Source organism: Mus musculus, chromosome 4, assembly GCF_000001635.26.
Source record: "Mus musculus strain C57BL/6J chromosome 4, GRCm38.p6 C57BL/6J".
NCBI classification, from domain to species: domain Eukaryota; kingdom Metazoa; phylum Chordata; class Mammalia; order Rodentia; family Muridae; genus Mus; species Mus musculus.
Window position 1 is genome coordinate 136,421,968 of NC_000070.6, and position 23,274 is coordinate 136,445,241.

The following is a 23,274-nucleotide window of genomic DNA, read 5'->3' on the forward strand; positions in this document are numbered from 1 at the left end:
CCTGTCAGGACACCAGGATTGTCGGGGTGTCCTGTGCGGTCATGCTGTGCCCTGTCAGGACACCAGGATTGTCGGGGTGCCCTGTGCGGTCATGTTGTGTCCTGTCAGGGCACCAGGATTGTCGAGGTGCCCTGTGCGGTCAGGCCGTGCCTTTGTTTACACTTTTTCTCAAGTTCTCAGCCCAGGAGTGAAAAGAGGTCCCTGTCACCTGGCCTTCAAGCCTCTCTAAGCCTGCCTGTCTTGCCCCTCCAGCACAGGTCATTTACTCCCTACAGCTCCGTCCCATCCAAAGCCTCTGCAGCAAGTACCTGTCCTGCGGTTGTTTGGTTGTTTGTTTGGTGCCTCTGCACAGCGACTGCCCCTGGGGAACCTTCTCTGCACCCCTTGCCTAGATGCCTCTGGCCTGTCTTGGAGGCTCAAGGCCAGGGTGACCCCTCCCATGTGCCTATACCCAAGGGCTTGTATACCTCTTCCTCTGCTTCTGCTTCCCACATTCTGCTCTCCCCAGCTGTGTGGAGGTTTCCTCCCGGGGGGGGGGGGGGCGGCAGAGATGGCACTTTGCACAAATGCTAGTCCCGGGAAGGACTGAGAATCTGAAGTGAACTCCCTCCATACACATAGCTATTTCCATCAACATTGCCCTGAGCAGTTCTATAAGCAGGTGCTATTAGAAGGTATTGATTGCTTTAGGTGTGTCCTTTTCTCCTGTCCTTTCTTCTTCCCTTTCTCCTCCTCCTCTTCCTCCTTTTTTCCTCTTCTTTCCCCCCCACCCCCCCACCATCATCACCATCATCATTATTTTGAGACAGTCTCATAGAGTCTAGACTGGGCTCAGACTCCCTGTGAATGTAGCCAGTGACCTTGAACTTCTAATCTTCCCTAGTGCTGGGATTAAGGCATGTGCCGCTACTCTTTGTTTATTAGATGCTGGGTGTTGAAGTCAGGTGTTTGTGCATGCTAGGCCAGTATGCTTCCAACTGAGCTATGTTGCGCATATCTTTCCCCAGGGCTGCTTCAGATAAAAGACACACACACACACACACACACACACACACACACACTCGTGACATGCCACTGTCTACTCTAAAGTATGTAGTTTTCAGCTGCAAGACCTCAGGGTAGGACCTTGGCAGCTGCCATGCTGGGCTGTGTATCAGGACCCTCTGGCCCTCCACAGGGGTTCAGCCAGGACACTAGTAGCACAGCCTATATTAAGGCCACCTATGTTTGGCATTGCTCAATCTCCCCATCTCCAGTGTGGGGAAAGAGCCAAGGGCCTAAAGAGAGGAGAGACGGCTGATTGAGGTGTGGCTGCCCATAACTCCTGTCTATTCATGCCGTGGATTTATTTGCCTGGGATCTGCGCTAAGACAAAAAGAACCTCTGCATTATTAATGACCATTGATCACAGCCTTCCAAAAAAGAGAGACTGAGAGAGATGGAGGCTCCAAGCCAATCACAAATGACAGACCAGGAGAGCAAGGGGTGGGGGCGGAAGGGGAGGGCCAGGTGGGCAGAGAGTTTGGCGCAAATAGAAGGACACGGAAGGACGCTGCAAGCAAGGCGTGGAATAGCTGCTGAGTTCTCAGTGTGCTGGTGTGCCAGATGTCAAACAGCTGTGTGGGTGCTGGTGGGTGTTTCCGGATCTCCCTATGCACTCCCCCCCAAAGGAGACTCAAAGACACAACTTTTACCAGGGATGAAGAGTCGCGGTCACTTCATGATGCTAATAGGGTCAATTCATCAAGAACACATAACCAGTCTACTGGTGGATGCTGGTGATAACAAGACATGAGAATATACAAACAGTAAGGAGACACAGTGGGTGGGCAAGGACACGGAAGGCCAGGTCCACCGGAGCTGTAAGGAACCTGGTCAAGCAGGAGTCTTTGCCCTCCCTGTCTTTGAACTCAGCTCTCTCTCTCTCTCTCTCTCTCTCTCTCTCTCTCTCTCTCTCTCTCTCTCTCTCTCTCTCTTTCTTTTTCTGGCTCTCTACATCCGCAGCCCCTACTAAACGCTGAATAAGGGAGCTGGCGGTCATATCTGCTGCCCCAACTTTGGGATCACTCTGCTTGCCCAGCAGGAAACTGTACTCATTCCACCTCTGGTGTGTGGCCGGGACGCTTCCTACCTCCGGTCTGTCCTGAGAGGCTGCTTTCCCGGTGAGACTTTCTCCCCTCCCCCGCCCTCCCACCGCCTCCGACCACCCTGTCCACTCCCCACCTCCTTTCTTGCTTTATTTTCCTCCTGAAACATCTGTCATCTCATTAAGTACATCGTATCCGCCCCAGTAGAACGTGAGCCCCAAGGGGCGGGGGTTGCACAATGGTTTTAAGCCCAGTGCATAGCCGGTGCAGATATAAAGCAGATCGATAAATACTTGCTAAATTAAAGGTAGGGGGCGGGAGACTCAGCTTGTGAGGAACCCGCGGATGGAGTCTAGGCACGGTCCACTTTCCCCGGACAGTCCATTCCTTCCTACAGGTGGGCCTCCTCCACCCGCATCCCCTGCGTCCTCCTACCGTGGGGTTGGGGCAGGGGCTCCGGGCGGGCCTCCCCTGCTGTGGGCGGGAGGCCGAGTGGGGAGCGAGCCCAGCGGGGGAGGAGCCGGGGAGCAGAGCACGGAGCAGCGGCGGGCGCGGGCAGGAGCCCGGAGCCCGAGCTGCAGGCGCGGAGGGCGGCGGCGCCCGGAGCTCAGCGGGGGTCGTGGAGGAGGCCGGGCTGCAGCCCTCAGGGGTGCGAGGCGCCCACGGCGTTGTTCCGTACCTCCCGGCAGGGAGCTGGTAAGCGCGGGAGCTTGGGGCGTCGCAGCCTCGCGGGGCTGAGCCTAGCCGGGCGGGTCCTGATGGGTCACCTGGCGTCCCGCCTCTGTGCGCCTCTCGGACGGGACAGGAGCGCACGGAAAGACGGTCCCAAAGGACCATCGGGGCCCGAAGGGAGCATCCCGGATGGTTGTCCAAAGCCCTGGATCGTGGGGTGGGTGGAGGGATTCCCCAGGGGAGGCTGCGGGACCCTGGGAGAGCGTCCTCCGTGTCCCGCGCTCTGGGAAGATCCCACTGGACAAGAGTGCCCCCCCACCTCGGCCCGAGGTGAAACGTCTACCCCCAGGTGGCCCCGGTGACGGCCTAGGGAATCGGGGAGCCCTCTACCGGCCAGGTCAGGGGTGACGCCAGTACGGGAGGGGACTTGAAGGAGCGTCCAGTTTGGAGCTCGGGTTTGGAAAGGGCCCTGACTTGCTTGTGACCTTGGGCAGGTCACTGCTTCTCTCTGAGCCTCAGTGTGCACATCTCTCAAATGGAGAGGACGCTTCCCTTCACTGCGGATTGGTGGGAGTGGGTGAGAGACCGTGGATGCCTTTTTATACGCGGTAAAGTTCTCTGCAAATCCTAGCTTTTCGAGCAACATCAGAACTGCAGAGAGCTCAGGGAGATTGGCTTTATTGCAGATGGGAAGAAGGTGGCAAAAATCTTGCCCAAAGTCTCAGTACTTGTAGAATGTAATACTCAACGCCCCCGGCCCGGCCCCCACCCCCACCCCCACCCCCACCTGCTCCCACTCGCTGGGTTTGGGGACCATCAGAGATTAAGATCCTAATACTCTCAGGCTGGCCACATTAGCAAACTAGCCCTGGCTACTTGCTTAGCTGCTTAGTCCTCTGAGCATTGGCTCCCTCCTATATGAAACGAGAGTGACAACGACCACACTCCAGGTTTGCTTTGCAAAATCAAATGGAATCACTGCCTAGTATTACATCTGACCTCAGACAGGAACTCGGCCTTCCTCGCCAGGCTTTGTAGTAGCAACCTCAGATCTCATCTTGGGAATTGCTTTATGGCAGTGGTCCTCAAACTCTGAGTCTCAACCCCTTTGAGACTCGACCGACCTTTTCACGGGGGTGGGGGTGCGGGTTGCCTAAGAGTTCAGAAAACACAGATACTTACATTATGATTTATAAAAGTAGCAAAATTACAATTATGAAGTAGCAACAAAAAAATAATGATTTTATGGTTGAGGGTCACCACCACATGAAGAACTGTGTTGAAGAGCGGCAGCATCAGGAAGGCTGAGAACACCTTATGGTGTTTTCTAGTGGCATTTGTGTTGCAGGTCTGTGCTTTCCTCTACATGCCAGTGACATTGGCTAGACTCTCAGCCCTTCCTATAATGGTCCTTTTATGACAACAGCAAGCTGGCCACTTGGGCAGCTGAGCTTTGATCACTGATATTTCCCAGTTGGTTGGCAGAAAGTGGGCTTTATTCAAGAGACCAGGACTCCATTGGAAGCTGGAGTCCAGGCCAGTAGGTATAAGTGGCAGGGTCTAGGGCCCCCACTCTTCTCTATCCGATGACAGGACCAGGAATATAAAGATGGCTCTTTGCCTTTACTATCTCCCTGATAGAGAGTGGATCTGCTGTGGTCCCTTCTCTCTCTGGATGGATAACGTTTCTTTTTGGCAAGGGTGATATGAACACAGACAGAAATATGTTCTGAGGCTGGCATTCCCAGACCTGAGAGGGAGCCCTCCTTGTTGAGATGGCTCACAGCAGGCCCACAGGGTCCAAGGTCAACATACAGGAAGCCAGATCCAATTTAAGGTGTCCCCATCCCCCTGACTCCCCCTCCACAGTGAACACTGTGGCCACATATTCCTCTTTGTTGGTTTTTTTTGTTTGTTTGTTTTTTGTTTTTTGTTTTTTTTTTTTTTTTTGCAGGCTCATCTTCGTATGCCCAGCACTGGGTGCCCTGCTGCCCTGGGCCCTCCTCCCCGAATGGTAGACCCTCTTTCCCTGGGTGATCTCACCTTCCCTCGGGCTCTCCATACCACCCCTGAGCACATGACTCATAGGTGGATGTCTCCAGCCTAGAGCACTCTTGGGCTGGGAAGCCACCGCTTACCGGGGACACAATGATGAGCTCGACAGAGCTATGTGTTATGTGGGCCCGGTGGGGGTGTGCAATGGAGAGACCGCCAGTAAACAGATAAAGTGGAAAGTATCAGCTTGTGTTAAGGGCCAGAGCAATCTCAGGAGTAGCACCGGAAGGGAGGAGAGTGTTGGTGGGTGAAGTGGTGTGCTGACTGGGGAGGCAGGTAGGAGCTGATGTCAAAGAGGTGATGGTGTCAAGGCAGACAGTTGGGGGACTTGTAGATCTTGGCGAGGCTTTGGAGTTTGTCCTGGATGATCAGGGGCTATTGGAGTACTATACACAGAGTGGAGAAGGCCGGAGTGCTACTCAAACCTATTATCCCAGCACTTGGGACACAGAGGTAGTTGGATCTCGAGTTTGAGGCTAGCCTGGGCTACAAAATAAGACTGTCTCAAAAACAAAAGTGAGAGAGAAAGAGAGAAGGGGGGGGAGAGAACATGGGGAAAGGGAGACTAACATTTATTATTATTATTATTATTATTATTATTATTATTATTATTATTGTAGGGGGTGAGGTCTTGGAGGGGGTCAAACTCAGAGCCTGTGCATGCTAGGCCAGCCCTCTAGCCAGGCCTGGACCCAATGCTGCTGATTTCTTTTGGGTACTTTTGGGTCCTATAAACAGACTTATTCTAGATTGGCTGCAAGTGATGCAGTCTGGAGTGGGTAGGGAGTGGGATTATCTTCAATGAGCTTCTAGCCATAGACAGGAGGAGCCACAAATAGACTTGAAGTCAGGAGATCAAGGAGAGAGATTGGGGGACTAGGAATATAGCTCGGTTGGTAGAGTGCTTGCCTAGCAAGCCTAACAGGGCCCGGTTTGATCCCTAGTGCTGCATACAACGGGCCATGATGGTGCACATCTGTAGTCCCAGCACTCAGGAGGTAGAGACAGGAGTTCAAGATCATTCCTGGCTATATTAGCTACTTGAAAGCCAGCCTGTGCTACATGTGACTCTTCAGAGAGTGGGTGGGAAGGGCTTCCAGAGGAAGTGGCATCTGTAGCAGAGATATTGTGTCTTTAGGCAGACAGAGCAGTCCAATGTAAGACAAACGAATGTCCCAAATATGTGGGGAGAGGGAACAGAACCTGGAAGGGTGGAAGATACAGAGACCAAGGCTATCAATGGTGCTGTTGAGTCATGGTGTGTGTGGGGAGGGACTCTGTTTTCTCCTTTTTATGAGATAACTGGGGGAAACAGCAGAAAGGGGGAAAGCACCAGTTTGGGTGCTGGGCTGGGGGCTCAGCTGCACAGTGCTTGCTTCGAATACATGAAACCCTGGGTTCCACCCCAATCCAGAAAGCATCAAGAGGGGCTGACAGGGTGGCTCAGTGGGCATTGCTGCCAAGCCTGTCGGCCTGGGAACATCATGGTGGAAAGAGGAAGGATACCTCAAGCTGTCCTCTGGCCAAAAGAAAACAAAAACAATACATTTAAGTAAGAAGTTGGTCCTAGTGGTACACACCTGTGAACCCATGCCTCAGGAGGCAGAGGCATGAGGGTGTCCGGTCTGAGGCCAATCGGGGCATGCTTATCTGGCAGGCACAAGGCCCAGGGTTTGGTCAGCAATATGGAGGTCAGCCAAGAGGTAGTCTGAGTGACAGGACTTGACTGAATTTGTTTGTTTCTTTCTTTCTTTGGTTGGTTGGTTGGTTGGTTGGTTTTTTTGGAGACACAATTTCTCTGTGTAGCCCTGGCTGTCCTGGAACTCTCTCTGTAGACCAGGCTGGCCTCAAACTCACCTGCCTTTGCCTCTGCTGAGATTAAAGGTATGCACCACCACTGCCTGACTTTGACTGAGTTTTGAGCTCCTACAGGGAGGGACGTCAGATAGACTCACCACAAGGCATTTAGATTACTAGCGATGAGGGAACAGGTCTAAGAAGGGTAGAATCGTCTATATTCTTTCACACACTCTTTGAGTAAATTTTTATTGATCGTCTGTATCAACTCTAAAATGTTTAGCTATGAACAAAGCCAAGTCCCTGCTCTCGGAACGACCTTTCTCGTGGGGAGAGGTGAGACGCAGAAGCTCTGCATTGCAGAGTGAGGCAGGCCCTGCGTGAGGGACAGACTGACACACACAGGGGAGAGAGGACATTTCAGTGATGGGGAGGTTGAACAGGGAGCCCTGCAGGTAGCTGGAGAAGGACACTGGGCTCCACCACCCATGTGCCAGTCCCTTCCAGAACCCCTAGTCTGGCAGGGACATCAGAAGTCAGCAACTGAGGACAGTCGGGGAGGCCAAATGTAATCTTCCATCAGAAACTTAGTATGGAGAGCAGGAGGGATCCGTTCTACTCTGGGGTCCAGAGAAACTTCCAGAAAGCCTTCTTTGGAGGAGAGGGAGGGGGGGCACAGTAGGTAAGAGGGGCTGCTGCACAAGCATGGAGACCTGAGTGAGTTCAAGTTCCCAGCATCCATGTGAAAAAAGCCAAGCATGGCTGTGTAACCTGTAACTCTAGCTCTGGGGATAGGAGACAGGCAGACCCCGGGAGCTCACAGATCATCCAGCAGAGACAGGCAGACCCTGGGAGCTCACAGATCATCCAGCAGAGACAAGCAGATCCTGGGAGCTCACAGGTCAGCCAGCATAACTTAAATGGTGACCTTGAAAGACCTCATCTCAAGGGAATGAGACTGAGAGTGTTTGGGGAGGACACCCTGTATCCTCATTTGGCTGGTACACACACATGTGTACATACATGGACCACACACTCATCACACACATACAATAAAGATTTTAAACAATAAAAGAGGCATTCTGGGTAGCGGGAGTGACCTGTGGAGACACTCAGAGAAGCAAAAGAACCACTGTCTTTCCAAAGAGACAGAGGTGGGGCTTCAGTGAGTCCACATAAGGGAGGGGAAGGAGTCGGTTCAAGTGGTCTTTGCAACGGTAAATGGCAGGAAGTGAAGGGGATTTGGGGGTGACTAGGGGCAAATGTTCTCCAAGCTTCAGTCCTGTGCTTCAAAGCTACTCTCAGAGTCTTGGGGTGTCAGCAGGTTGTCTTTCCGTGGCTGCTGACACATATGCTGTCATCCTCTCAGGACATCCTAGGCACAGAAACTGTGTCTCTAGACATCACTGTAAGTTTCCCAAGATCAGTGTCAGATGCGGGTCGCTCTCGCCCTTGGGAATTATTGAATGGGGAAAGGCTCAGAGAGGCTAAGCAACTTCTCCAAGATCACAGAGGTAGTAAGTAGATCTGGGAAACAAGCAGTCTAGGTGATTCCATAGGCTACCTTGCCCGTGCCAGTGAGCAGATGGTGGCTGGTGGACTTGAATCCTTTAAAAACACTACCATTCCCTGTTTGTGTTTCTAGGAAATAGATCTCTGTTGTTATTGCCTTGTTTACCCATGTTAGAGAAAGCAAATTCTCTTCTGCCCCAAAGAGGAGAGAGGGCTCAATCCATGAGCTTGGATGCTCTCTAGAGATCCAGATGTGCGGTTCAAAAGGCCTGTACAGCTGGCCTGGCTGTGCTATAAGATTTGCTGTTGATGGAAGAGGTCTTGGGGGTGGGGCAGGGAGCATGAAGACAGCAGAAGCATATGTCACCATCAGGGCTGGACTTCCCCTGAGTCTGTCTGCCCTTCATCTCAGGTTCACGCTGCAAGTGAGAGTCTGGGTGTCTGGGGACTTGGTCTGTACCTGTAATCCACTGGGTGACTGGGTGAAGCGCCTCACCCTTTCTGAGTCTCCTTAGCAGCAGCACCGGGGAGCTGGACTCATTGGTTTCTAAAAGCCGTTCCCACTCTGACACTTAGGTTTTTTGCAAATCTCAGAGCTGCCATGACTGCGCTGTGTGCACCCCGCTCCACCCCACCCCCACCCCCCACCCCCCACCCCCTCTTCCCTTCACACACTGTTCAGTGTGAGCCATGCAGCCTGGTCCCGGCAGTCTCACCTGCAGCAAGCCAGGGTGGCTGTCAGGCCCTCTCCAGGCACAGCCAAGTGTGAGACAGCGATGCATGCCACTTCCTTCTTTCCTCTGGGCTGTGCCAAGTGCTGAACAAAGATGTTAACCGGCTACCTACCTACGGACCTGGTGGGAGAAGGCTCTGCCAGGAGAGCATGCTGAAACCCAGCAGGAGTAAAGCTCCTCCCCCCTTCCTCCCCCCCCCCCACTTCTCTCCCTTTCTCCTTATTTTTCTTAGATAAAGGTCTTGCTACACAGCCCAGGCTGACTTCAAGCTGGCTCAGCCTCCCAAGTGCTGGAATGAGTGAGCCTCCAGGCCTGGCTAAGGAGTCCTGCATGTTTTCAGGCCTGCACCCACCAAATCTTTGTGGGAAGAGAAAGGAGACCTGGGCGGGCTTTCACGCCTTTTATGAGTGGTGTAGCGTGGAGCCAGACAAAACCAAATCCCAGTGCAAAAATTTCATCCTAGCTCTGAATGTGCTTCTGAGCTACAGTTTCCTCCCCTGGGAGACAATAGAAAGGACTGTGATTGGACATAATGAGTGTCTATAGGAGACGTTCAACACAATGCTTGGTAAGCTCTTTTTAATGTTGGCCACCCACGAGGCCTCCCTGGCTGCCCTATTCCCTGGCCAGAAATGCAGTTCTCAGAAGACAAATATACCGAAGTGACCCCTAGGGGGCGATAGCACCTTGTTTGCAATTACTTGTTCTGGGGCTGCATTGTCCCACCCTTGTTGTCCCTGGTGGGGAGCAGGGCAAAGAGTTTGTGTGTGTGTATGTGTGTGTCTGTGTGTCTCTGTGTGTCTGTGTGTGTGTCTATGTGTGTATCTGTGTGTGTCTGTGTGTGTCTGCCTATCTATGTACAGGCTCTCACTGTGTTGCCTAGGTTAGCCTGGAACTCTGTTTTCCTGCTTTAGCCTCACAAGTGCTGGGATTCCAGGTGTGTATCAGTGTTTTTTACGCTTAAGTCACATCTCCATGTCTCCATTTCAAGTGCTCAGTTTCCTCAATACTGACTCTTCTAGAGTTCCTGACTCAGGCCCTCAATCCACCTGTGCCAGGCATGGCCTTGAGAGACTCATTTCTCATTCTGTCTCTCCTTCTGTAAATGGTGTACTGGTCCTGCCTCAAGGGCAGGTAGAGTGACATTAAGATCTCGCTGCCCACTTTCCCACACGCACAGTGGCAAGGGCTCTTGCTTCTAGGCCTCTCTTTGGCTTGTTCACAGTGGCCTCTGGCCTGTTGAGGGCTCATAACAACCCAGAGAAGAGCAAACTTGAACTCCCTAACTGAACTCCCTAACTGGTTCAAAGGCCCTGAAAACAGGTCTCTCCTGTATGGGTCATTTTATCGATCTTCAACCATCATTGATAGCCATATCTCTGTGTCACCCCAGGCAGGACACACAGGAGAAGCACTTGAGGAATTTTTAGAAATTACAGTGTCTGCGTTCTCTCCCAGAGGGTAAGGCGCAGAAGATAACTGTGGGCTTTGCTTTGGCATCGCCCTGTCCCACCGCACCCTGCTGGAATTCAAACCCTAGCATTGCCAAAAGCAAGAGCCCTGCCACTGAGCTACATCTCTAGCACCCTGCTTCTTTTCTTCTTCTTCTGTTTTGTTTTGTTTTGTTTTGTTTTGTTTTGTTTTGTTTTGTTTTGTTTTGTTTTGTTTTGTTTTGTTTTGTTTGTCGAGACAGGGTTTCTCCGTGTAGCCCTGGCTGTCCTGGAACTCACTTTGTAGAACAGGCTGGCCTCGAACTCAGAAATCTGCCTGCCTCTGTCTCCCGAGTGCTGGGATTAAAGGCGTGCGCCACCACACCCGGCTTTCTTTTCTTCTTTTATCTTTTGAAGCAGTGTCACCCTCAGTTGCCCAGGCTGGCCTGAAAATCACTCTGCCATCCAGGCACACCCTGAACTTTTTCAATCCCCCTGCCTCAGCCTCCTGAGTTGCTGGGGCTATAGGCCTGTGCTTCCAGGTCCAGCCACTTATGATTTTTTGTTTGTTTGTTTGGTTGGTTTTTTTGTTTTTTTCAAGACAGGGTTTCTCTTTGTAGTCCTGGCTGTCCTGGAACTCACTCTATAGACCAGGCTGGCCTCGAACTCAGAAATCTGCCTGCCTCTGCCTCCCGAGTGCTGGGATTAAAGGCATGCGCCACCGTGGCCTGGCTCCACTTATAATTTACAGAAGTTCCCTAGGTTTAACCCCTCAGGGCGAGTCTCTAATTCAGTCCAAGACTATCTTTTTGAAGCTTGAGAACCTGAGCATCAAATAAGGACAAGACTTAAGAGTTACACGGAGTTACTGGCAGAGCCAAGCTAAAGCCTAGAGGACCCCTGCCTCTGCCAGACCCTGTTCTTCAAGCCATCTGCTTGGGGTCTGACACAGACATTTAAAGGTTAATTTTTATTGTGTGTCTGTGTGTGAGTCTGTGCACATGAATGCAGGTGCCCCAGGTACAGAGGCATCAGAGAGAGCCCTAGAGCTCCAGTTATGAGCAGTTATGAGGTGCCTAACACGGATGCTGGGGATTCAACCTGCGTCCTCAACAAGACCAGTGAAGGGTCTAACCACTGAGCCGTCTCTACAGCCCCCTCAGCATCAACTCTTGTCAGAGTCTTAGGTGGAATACAACCTAGCCTCTGTCCTGGAGGAATTTGTGTGGAGATAGGGATGGGTTGTCAGGGGAAGGGCACCTGGGCTGCCGAGGGCTTGCAGACTAGGAAAGACATCTCAAGCATGCAGTAGTCTAGTCCAGAAGGGTGACCAGGACTGAGACAGCCAGAGGGCAGAAGAGATGACACTTCCCAAGCATAGGAGGACAAGGGAGACAGAGGTTTAGAGGGGGAGAGAGCCCTGCCACAAAAGCAGGCAGATGTGTGTTGCTGAAGTAGGAAGATGCCAGCAAGCTGAGTCAGAATGTGTTGGAGGCAGAAGGACTGTTCATGGTGGGGCCCTTAAACCGAGCAGTAAAAATGCCATGGAAGCCCCTGGGGGGTGGGGGGCTAGGGGCCAGATAATTAGCTGAAAAGAAGGTTCTGGAAAGGAAGGGTGATCTCAGTGAGTTCAAGGGCAGCCTGGTGTAGCTTCAAGCTAACCTGGGCTACATAGGTGAGACCTGGTCTCAAAAAGAGAAAGTTATTTTCTAAGTTATGTGACTATAACCTCTCCCTTCCACTCCCCTGTTTGTGATGATGTAAGATGATATAACGCCTAAATGCCTAAGCGATGAGGAGCCAGGTGAATGTCATAGGCACCAGTGTCGTGTTAAGTGACAGCCATATATGGGACATCTAAACAGAGTGCCGTGAGAGCAGACATTGGTCCCAGTAGAGACAGCCCCTGGGTGACTTAATGGGCAAGAAGTGAGCACACACACACACACACACACACACACACACACACACACACACACACTGTGCTGTGGGGCTATGCCAGGCAAGGGATGAGTCACCTCTGGGCCAGTCTAAACAGGACTGTGCAAGATTTTATCATGCTGCTCAGAATGGGGCACAGCTTATAACTTAGAAATTGTTTTGTTTTGTTTCTCTAGAACTTTCTATGTCATACTTTGGACCAGGGTTGACACTGGGTAAGGAAAGTGTGGAAAGATAACTAGGGGGCCACAGTGGCTATAACTGATGGGGCCTTTGTTAGACACCCCACTTTACACCCCAAATAGTCTGTGTGGCTATATGGTGCTGGGATGCTATTGTCTGTCTTCATTTTATTATTTTCTTCTATTATTAATTAATTAATTAATTTATTCTTTTACATCCCAAACACACTGCCCCCTGCTTCCTGTTCTCCTCCTCTCAGACTTCCTCACCCTCCCTTCCCTTCTCCTCTGAGGGGGTGGGGCCCACCTGAGGATCCCCCAACTCTGGTAGATCAAATCTCTGAAGGATTAGGTGTAACCTCTCCCACTAAGGCCAGACAAGGCAGCCCCATTGGGGAATGGATTCCACAGTCAGGCTATAGTTTTAAAGACATCCCCCCCATTCCAGTTGTGGGGGAGCCACGTGGAGATTGTCTTCATTTTCTACTTGAAGAAACTGGACATAGATGTTCAACTGATAAGCCTGAGGTCTGCCCATGACAGACAGCTGGAGCCTCCGGCCCTCTTTAGGTCACTTGGCATCTAACCACTATTTTTTCGCTAGTTTGGGGAGATATACAAGCGGATCTTCCCCAAACCCAACTGTGTGGCCTGGTGAATTTTTACAGCTCTAGAAACAAAACCCTCAGAGGCCCCTCCCTTTTTAAGATTGACACTCTAGCAGAACAGTGGTGGCGCATGCCTTTAATCCCAGCACTTGGGAGGCAGAGGCAGGTGGATCTCTGAGTTCGAGGCCACCCTGGTCTACAAAGTGAGTTCTAGGACAGCCAAGGCTACACAGAGAAACCCTGTCTCAGAAAAAAAAAAAAAAAAAAGAATGCAGGACACTATCTTTTTGTTGTCGTTATTTTTCCAGACAGGGTCTCACTATGAAGCTCTGGCTGTCCTGGAACTCACTATGTAGACCAGGCTGGCCTTGAACTCACAAAGAGTGCTGGATTCAAAGGCATGCACCACTACGCCCAGCTAAGACACTGTGTCTTAAAGAAAGGAAGGAAGGAAGGAGGGAAGGAAGGAAGGGAAGAAAGAAAAGTGTTTACCTTCTCCTACATTTTCCAGATTTTTTTTTTTTTTGAAACAGGATTTCTCTACAGAGCCATGGCTGTCTTGTAACTCACTGTGTAGACCAGGCTGACCTCAAAATCACAGAGATCTGCCTGCCTCTGCTTCCTGAGTGCTAGAGCTAAAGGGCCGTGTGACCATGTGTCTTAGTTTGGGTTTTTCTTCTGTGAACAGACACCATGACCAAGGCAACTCTTATAAGGACAACATTTCATTGGGGCTGGCTTACAGGTTCAGAGGTTCAGTCCATTATCATCAAGGCAGGAACATGGCAGCATCCAGGCAGGTATGGCGCAGGAGGAGCTGAGAGTTCTACATCCTCATCTGCAGGCTGCTTGCTAGCAGATTACTGGCTTCCAGGCAGCTAGGGTGAGGGTCTTAAAGCCCACACCCACAGTGACACACCTACTCCAACAGGGCCACACCTACTCCAACAGGGCCACACCTACTCCAACAGGACCACACCTTCTAATTGTGCCACTCCTTGGGCTGAGCATATACAAACCGTTACACCATGTCTGACTTTTTTTTTCCAGACTTTTAAGATTTTTATTCTTTAATTTTGTGCATGAGTGCAGGTGCCTGGAGAAGCCAGAACTGTCAGATCCTCTGGAGCTGGAGTCACAGTTGTGAGCTGCCTGATATGAGAGCTGTGTTGCTCAGTAGAGTCCTCTGCAAGAGCAGCAAGTGCTCTTAACTGCTGAGCTGTCTCTCCAGCCCCATTTTCCAGCTTTTATAATTTGAGTGGTTGGACCTTGAAACCGATTTATTTGTACCTGAAGACACTGATTAAAGTTTAAAATTAGCACTCATGTGTTCACACACACACACACACAGAGCCATAAGTTATGGAAAGATTTTCCTGTCTATATCACACACATTACATTTAACCCTCACTTCGTCTCCAGGAAGTATGCATGCTACCTTGATTTTGCGGTAGAGAAGGGCTCTGACTGTGGGCAGTCCCTCCCAGGATAGAGAGTGGAAGCAGATAACAGCTGTGGAGGCCTTTTATAAAATGGAAAGTGCTCAGATTTGTGGAGCGCTATCCCCCTGTCCAGGGCTCACTCATCCGTACCACGCTGCTCCTACAGAGAATGCAGACATGAATTCCTCTGTGGGGGATTTATTCTACTGCAACAAATCTTTGATCAGAAAGCCCTGGATTTTTTTTTTCCCCCTCTAAAAGGCTGAGACTGGCTTCTTCGGAGCCATTAGTCCGCTTTGTTTCTGGTAGGTTTCATGACTCAGTTAAAGACTCTTCGGATAGAAGCAGAGACTGATCTTCTCTGAGCCCAGGGCAGGAAGCTTAGGTTCAGGGGTAGAGGGAGGACCCCTGCTATGTGCCAGTTTCTCTGCCAAGGGTGTCCTGACTTTGTTGAAACCTAGGAAGAGTCTGGGAGAAAAGTAGTGGTGTTCTGATTGACAAACGAGGAGGGGCCGGGAGGAAAGGGGACCGTTGGGTTGGAGAGAGCTGAAAATGGGGGCTGTTTGGTGGGAAGAGCTGGAAATCTGTCTTGTTCGACTTTTCAGGGCCGGCTGGGCCCGTTTGAGTCGACTCAGCTGAGAGAAGATTGAAGTGAAGGTTCATGGTAGGAGGTCACTCAGACATCCAAGGATGGGGCCCCTTGCTTCTCTCCCCAGGCTCTGCTCTCTCTGTCTCTGTCTCTGTCTCTCTGTCTCTCTGTCTCTCTGTCTCTCTGTCTCTCTGTCTCTCTGTCTCTCTGTCTCTGTCTCTCTGTCTGTCTCTCTCTCTCAGCTTTTTTCTCTGTTGATTCTTCTCTCCTTCAGACCTTTTTATTTTGTTTACAAATGTATTATTCCCTACAAAGTAGTGTGTGTGTGTGTGTGTGTGTGTGTGTGTGTGTGTGTGTATGTATATATACATATGTGTGTGTGCAGACTGAAGAATAAAAGGACTTAGGTGCAGCTCAGTTGGTGGAATGCCCAGCTACCACACCCTGAGCCCTGGGTTTGATCTCCAGCACTGTGTACGCTGGGGTTGCATCAATCACTTGTAATCCCAGCATTTAGGAGGCGAGGGCAGGAAGGATCAGAGGTTCAAGCAACGTATTGAGTTCAAGATCAGATGAAACTACATGAGATTAATAGAAAGAAAGAAAGAAAGAAAGAAAGAAAGAAAGAAAGAAAGAAAGAAAGAAAGAAAGAAAGAAAGAAAGAAAGAAAGAACTGATGAAGTGTTTCATAGACAAAGAAGCCTCACATGGCCCGTTCATGCTTCTAACCTCAGCGTTGGGAAAGCAGAGACTGGAAGACCCCTGGGCTTCTCTGGCAAGCTAAGCTATATGACTTGGTAAGCTCCAGGCCAGGAGACGATGTCTAAGAAAGAAAGAGGGTGCGGTAAAATGGAGTGGATAGCACCTGAGAAATGACACTCTAGGTTGACCTCTGACCTCCATGAGCATACACACAGGAAATAGATCTGGAGAGTTAGCCTAGTGGTAGGCTGCTTGCATAGCAATGCATGAGGGCATTGGTTCAATCCCCAACACACTATCCATGCATGCACACATGCGCATGCACACCCACACCCACACCCACACCCAATAAAATGAAATGAAAAATAGACCACTATAGAGCTCTGTGGTGTAGTGTTCAGGTCCTGCCATTGAGGGACAGTTCGTTAGTTTCTGGAGGTTTGCTCTTACCTTTGGGACCACCCACACCAATCATTTCTCATCAGCCCATGAACACGGAAGTGTCTCTGTCTACCCGTCGGCCACATAGAGGGATGGGAGCACAGGTTCTCATGGGGTCCTCACGTCGTTCATGTCCTGAGACAGTGCAAACGCTGTGCTACGGGCACCTCCAAGTTTCCCTTTATTCTCAGAGGGTGACACTTGTATTGGCTCACCTTCTCATACGCTAATTTGATCAGATTAAAAATTTTAGCTGGACAGAGGTGAGGACCACCTTTAATTTCAGCACTCTGGAGGCAAAGGCGGGAAATCTCTGTGGCCAGTCTGGTCTACAGAGCAAGTTTTAGGACAACCAGGGCTACACAGAGGAACCTTGACTCAGAAAAAAAAAATGTTGTCTCACCTCCTGGGTGAGAGCACAATGAAATGGTCATTTTTATTTATGGTTCTATTTTGTTATCTGAGGTGTTACTGAGAAAGGCAGCTATTTGTGGATCTGTAGTCCAGGCCTCCAAAGGTAAAGGATCAGGGACAAGTCTCCTAACTCGGTTCAGGAAGCTTCTAAAATGATGTCACTTCCTTTACAAGTTCCAGTGCAAGCCCCTGACCAAGGCTATCTCCTTTGTCCCTGTCCCTCTTCCCAAGATGTCGCTGAGGGCTTGCCCTCCTACCAGCCTCTCAGCCTTCCCAGCCCCGGGCTCTTCCTGCAGGGAGGTGACTGGAATGTCTGGAGCCCACCCTTTGTGGAACAGGCACACTAGCGTGCTGTGGGACAGAACAGTAGCAAGCCCACCTAGGCTGTCTGCAGGCAAGAAACTTCCCAAGGATTCAATCTGACTTCACATCTTCTGTGTGAGCCAAAGGAAAAGGAAGGCAGCTGCAGACTTGGAATGGAGCCTGGGGCAAGAGGGGGTAGGAGGGGACAGGAGAGTTGTTTGTTATTTATTATCCCTGGGGCCGTACCTATACCTTCAGGCTTTTCTTCCTGAGTTGCAAAATTTGAACAAAGGTAGAGAGTTGGAGAACTCTGGACTCAATTCTTCTACCTCCAGCTGGGTGATGTCACCTCTCTGAACACCCACTGGCCAATTCCTTAAGTTGGAGGATATATCTCTCACTGGACAGGTTTGGTGACTGGGCTGGCTCAGAGCCTGTAACATGGCAAGAATGCCATTAACAACAACAATAACAGGCTGGGTGTGCCTGTAATCCAGCAGGCTGTGCTACGGGCACCTCCAACTTTCCCTTTATTCTCAGAAGGTGACACTTGACACTTGTACCGTCTCGGCTGCTCACAGGCTAATCAGATGGGATTAAAAATTGTAGGTTTCATGACTCAGTTAAAGACTCTTTAGAAAGAAGAAGGGCCTGAGGCTGGATGATCTCTGTTGAGTTTAGGTCCACTTGGTCTATTATTGTATGAGTTCCAGGCCAGCCAGGGCTACACAGTAAGACCTGTCTCAATAATGATGATGATAATGATGTCTTATATTTGGGGCTAGGTTCTAGAGGTTTTTTCTTTCCTTCCTTCCTTCCTTCCTTCCTTCCTTCCTTCCTTCCTTCCTTCCTTCCTTCCTTCCTTCCTTCCTTCCTTCCTTTCTTCCTTGATGATAGGTTCTCATATAACCTAGGCTGATTTCTTCTCTCCTTCTCTCCCTCTCTTCCTCTTTCTTTCCTTCCTTCCTTCCTTTCTTGGAGGTAGGGTCTCATATAACCTAGGCTGACCTCAAACTTTCGATATAACTGAGGCTGGCTTTGAACACCTAATCTTCCTACCTCCACCTGCAAAACCACTGGGAAGATAGTATGTGCCACTACTGCCCAGATGTTGTTTTGGTTTTTGAGACAGGATCTCATTATATAGTCCTGGTTATCCTGGGACTCACTGTGTAGACTAGTCACACATGTCAGAATACATAAAAACATTCAGTAGCTGGACTGGGGAGATGGCTCAGTGGGTAAGAACACTGACTGCTCTTCCGAAGGTCCTGAGTTCAAATTTTAGCAACCACATGGTGGCTCACAACCACCCGTAATGAGATCTGATGCCCTTTTCTGGCACGTCTGAAGTCAGCTGCAGTGTACTTATGTATAATAATAATAATAATAATAATAATAAATAAATCTTTAAAAAAAAAACCACAGTCCTTAAAAACACACACACATTCAGTAGCTCTTACAGTGAGATGGGAGATGAAAATAGGGCAGGGAATGGAGAGATGGCTCAGTGGTTAAGAGCACTGGCTGCTCTTCCAGAGGTCCTGAGTTCAATTCCCAGCAACCACAGGTGGCTCACAACCATCTACAATGGGATCTGATGCCCTCTTCTGATGTGTTTGAAGACAGCTTCAATATATGTGTGTGCGTGCACATATATATTTAAAACAAACAAATAATATATATATATTTATATTAAAAACAAATAAATACAAATAAAAAGTAAACTTTCAAAACAAAACAACTAATCCGGGGGGGGGGGGGCAAAATCCAGTTTCCATTTATGAAGTTCAATTCTTTTTCTAGAGGTGAATTTCTATCATGAAAAATGTCCAAGAATTTAAAATGTAGCGGTTACCTTCTTTACTTAATAAGAAATGTTTTGTTGTAGGGCTTTTTGCTTTGCTATTTTTTTTTTCTTTTTGAGACAGGTTCTTACTATGTAGCCTAGAACTTTATGTTACCAAGTTGGCCTCTAACGCACAGAAATCCACCTGTCTCTGCCTCCTGAGTGCTGGGATTAAAAACGTATGCCTATTTGTGGCTTGCTGTAGGTTTTGTCTCGTTTTGTTTGTTTGTTTGTTTGTTTGTTTGTTTTGGTTTTTTGAGACAGGGTTTCTCTGTGTAGCCCTGGCTATCCTGGAACTCACTTTGTAGACCAGGCTGGCCTCAAACTCAGAAATCTGCCTGCCTCTGCCTCCCAAGTGCTGGGATTAAAGGCGTGTACCACCACTGCCTGACTATTTCTGTCTTGTTTTAAGAATCATTCAGAACCCAGCATAAAAATCTTCAATCCCAAAATTCAGAAAGTTGAGTCAGGAGGATCAAGAGTCTAAAGTTTTCCTAGACAGGAAAGTGAATTTAAGGCTAATCTGGGCTACATGAGACTATGCCTTAATACAAAAGGACCACGGTTCCTTTCCTACCTCTCCCACAAGTCACTTGTGCTGACTCTAGGAAATTTGGAGTGTTCTGATGAATGGAAATCTGTCACCCTGAACTGTCAGACAATGTGAGACAATATGGGGTTCTTTCTGGAAACCTTTGCTTCCTCCCAGGCCTGGTTTGGTTTGGCTTAGCTGTCATGGCTGCGTGTAGAGAGACGCTTTCTGATTCAGTTTACAGCGCTGACTTCATGTGCTTGGAACAAAACTGTGATACTTCCAAAAGCTAGGACACTCTGTCCCCTCTGGGAATTGTGTGGGTGGGGCACACCACCACCGTGATGTTCTTGATCTCAGAAAGTCAGGCACCAGGATTCACAGGACCAGGGGCAGCTAAAGCACTATCATTTGCATCCTACCTTCGCAGCTTTCCGAATACTTTCTTGATTCTAACTACTTTTTTTTCTCTCCTTTTTCTTTCTCAAGCCTCAGAGCTTCCAAGCACAGCTCGGTGAACCAGCGGTGACCCATTTGTTTTGCCTCCTTCTAGCTCATGCATTCTTTGAGTCTTGGTCACGGGAATGTTTTGTCTGGTCAGACGCAAAGCCGTCAGCAGGACAGAACCAACGCTGAACACTCATGATGTGTCGGCAGGGGCCTGGGAAAAGGCAGCTCCTGGTGGCGCACCTCTGAATCAGCTGTTTCTTTTTGTCTCTGGCTTTAAAAGCTCTCTGGAACTGACCTGATATCCAGAGTCTTCTCCAAGTATGAACAGGGAAACGAAGTTTTCGTTAAATATGTTGACGTCTTATGTTTTGAAAAGCAGTAGAGTGTCAAAGGCGAGAACCCCAGAATCCTGCCCATCCTCCTGTGAGACCTTGGTAATTATCTAACAAACTTATCATGTGTCCACTGGGCTGGACCATCTGCCAGGAGGAGTCCCAGAAACCCAAGATGCCTTGGGGTTTATCTGCTTCCGGAAGCAGCTAGCCGTGGTTGTGGTGTTCTTCCCTGCCCACGTCTTGAGTTTTAGTTTTTTTGTTTTGTTTTGTTTTTTGTTTTTTTTTTTTCTGTGCTCCGTCCTGATGTATACGGCCTTCACAGTTGTGAAGCCAAAGGATGACCTTGCTCTGTGGATCGGACTGCGGTGAAGGAGCGAGCCGTGTGTGTAGAAGTCTGTGGGAAGAGACGAGCACTGAGCATGTCTCCTCCAAACCAGTCCCTAGAAGGCCTTCCTCAGGAGGCCTCCAACAGATCCCTGAATGTGACAGGGGCTTGGGACCCAGAGGTCCTGCAGGCTCTCAGAATCTCGCTCGTGGTGGTGCTGTCCGTCATCACACTGGCCACTGTCCTCTCCAATGCCTTCGTCCTTACCACCATTCTACTCACCAAGAAGCTCCACACCCCAGCCAATTATCTCATTGGCTCCTTGGCCACCACGGACCTCCTGGTTTCTATCTTGGTCATGCCCATCAGCATAGCCTACACCACCACCCGCACCTGGAACTTTGGCCAGATCCTGTGTGACATCTGGGTGTCTTCTGACATCACGTGCTGCACGGCCTCCATCTTGCATCTCTGTGTCATTGCTCTGGACAGATACTGGGCCATCACCGATGCCCTGGAGTACAGCAAGCGTCGAACCGCAGGCCACGCAGCAGCCATGATTGCGGCCGTCTGGATCATCTCTATTTGTATCTCCATCCCTCCACTCTTCTGGCGGCAGGCCACGGCTCACGAGGAGATGTCCGACTGCCTGGTGAACACATCTCAGATTTCTTACACCATCTACTCGACCTGTGGCGCCTTCTATATCCCATCCATCTTGCTCATTATCCTGTATGGCCGCATATACGTGGCCGCCCGGAGTCGAATCCTGAACCCACCCTCCCTCTACGGGAAGCGCTTCACCACGGCACAGCTTATCACAGGCTCTGCTGGCTCTTCGCTCTGCTCGCTCAACCCCAGCCTCCATGAGAGCCACACACACACAGTTGGCTCCCCTCTCTTTTTCAACCAGGTGAAAATCAAGCTTGCTGATAGCATCCTAGAACGCAAGAGGATCTCTGCAGCCCGAGAAAGGAAAGCCACTAAGACCCTGGGCATCATTCTGGGGGCCTTTATCATCTGCTGGTTGCCTTTCTTTGTAGTATCATTGGTCCTCCCCATCTGCAGGGACTCTTGTTGGATCCACCCGGCCCTCTTTGACTTCTTCACGTGGCTAGGTTATTTAAACTCTCTCATTAACCCCGTCATCTACACTGTGTTCAACGAAGACTTTCGACAAGCGTTTCAGAAAGTCGTCCATTTCCGGAAGATCTCATAGTCGGATTTGGGGGTGACTCTTGTTTGCCTGTTATGTCCTGTAACCCCACTGGGGTTGCCTTTTTAAAAATTACTGCCATTTCTCTGAGACCCGGGTTGATTTGTGCTATCTTGGGTCTTTGGCTTAAATTAATAGATTTGTTCTGTGTTTGATTGCCAGCATCCTCCAGACCCCTGAATCATCTAAAGCTAGGTCACTGTGTTGTGTAAAGGGGAGACAGGACTGACAGCATCCCTTAACATAATATTCTCATGGTTCTCTGGGTTGGAAGAAATATAACTGTAGGACCCAGGTGAGAAAATGTCTTTCTCTCTAGCAGGCTTGGAGGGAAGGCCTTCTGGTCTACCTGGGATTTTACAGAGTTTTTGAGAATGGGTGTGATTACTGACTTGAATTAAAAAAGAATTTGGAGTTAGAAAGGAGGGGTTGTCATCTCCTGGAGCTCATTGATTAGAAGATAACACCCAGGAATTGTTTCCACTGGGTCCTGGCTGTCCATAAGGAAAGTGGTATCAGTGGCCCAGCGTAGATGGAGAGAAAGTCAGAAAGAGGCAGCAGGAGAGAGGTATACTTGGGACCAGATCAGCTCTGCATCCTTCATTCTTCCCTCTGTCTCTATTACGCAATGTTCCGAAGTTAAAACCCACCATCCTGCCGCTCAAGAAGACTGACCGGTACGGGACACTCGAGGCTTTGAATGGGACACCCTATTCTGCCTTTTTTGATTTTTTTCCCCTGAATTATTCTTTTTTACAACCCTTGTCCTTGGAGTTCTTAAGATGTTGAGCGTTACCAAATAAACCGCATGAGACACAGCGAGCAGTGAAGTCTTTACAAGATTATGCATTTGCCGATTGCCCCGTATGTGTGCATATGATGAGTGTGTAAGGCTGTGTGGCTTGCCACACCTCTAGTGTCAGTCCTTTCCTTACACCTTTTTTGAAGCAGGGTCTCCCTTGTCTCCACCCCTGCCTTGTATATTCTAAGCTAGTTAGTCCACAAGCTCCAGGGATGGTCTCTGTTTCCACCTCCTATCTCATCACAGAAGTGTTAAGAATGCAGCCACACAGGCATGCACACTCGCAGGGCAATATCCAGCTTTTTACACAGGTTCCAGGGATGGATTCTCTCCTCCCACTGCTCCCCACCCCGCCCCTTCCACCCGGAAGTACAGACTTTCAACTTAACTCTGGTTTACAACATCCACTGAGCACCCACCTCACACCAGGACCCGTGACCTTCATTTGCATGTCATTTGCATATGATTATCATAACATTTGCAAAAAACTTGAGCCTCCTAATTGTGGATAAAGTGACAATTGAAAACTGAGAAACTGGGCCTGGTGGCAAGATGGCTCCAAGATACCACCAAGCCTGATGATGACCTGAGCTTGATTCCCAGGACCCACATGGTAGGGAGAACTATCTCCCACAAGCTGTCTTCTGATGCCTGCACATGCACACATTTATATATACACAAAAATAGATTTCAGAGATGTTAGGAAAAACAAAAAAACAAAAGCCCCTCAAGAGCTGGGGCTGGGGTCTCGGAACGCAGCTCAGTGAGAGTGTGCTTAGCTAGCATGGTACTGGGTTTGGCTCTCAGCACTAAACAAAAGAAACAAAACGAGAGAAACCGAGAACGGGATCCTTAG

At 49.6% G+C, this 23,274-nt stretch overlaps 1 protein-coding gene across 7 annotated transcripts; it reads left to right on the forward strand.

Moving 5' to 3' along the window:
• Positions 1-1,554: 1,554 nt before the first annotated feature.
• Positions 1,555-22,438, forward strand: Htr1d (5-hydroxytryptamine (serotonin) receptor 1D). 7 transcript variants are annotated; one of them, NM_001285482.1, is made up of 3 exons: positions 1,557-1,808; positions 2,005-2,162; positions 19,780-22,434. In NM_001285482.1, exon 3 carries the CDS (start codon positions 20,495-20,497, stop codon positions 21,617-21,619), a length of 1,125 nt encoding a protein of 374 aa, NP_001272411.1. In that variant the 5' UTR covers positions 1,557-1,808; positions 2,005-2,162; positions 19,780-20,494; the 3' UTR covers positions 21,620-22,434. The 7 variants fall into 7 exon arrangements, with proteins under 7 accessions (XP_006538641.1, NP_001272411.1, NP_001272412.1 ...); NM_001285483.1 differs by having other exon boundaries at positions 1,557-1,630; XM_006538578.2 differs by lacking the exon at positions 2,005-2,162 and having other exon boundaries at positions 1,555-1,630; positions 19,780-22,438.
• The last annotated feature ends 836 nt before the right edge of the window (positions 22,439-23,274 follow it).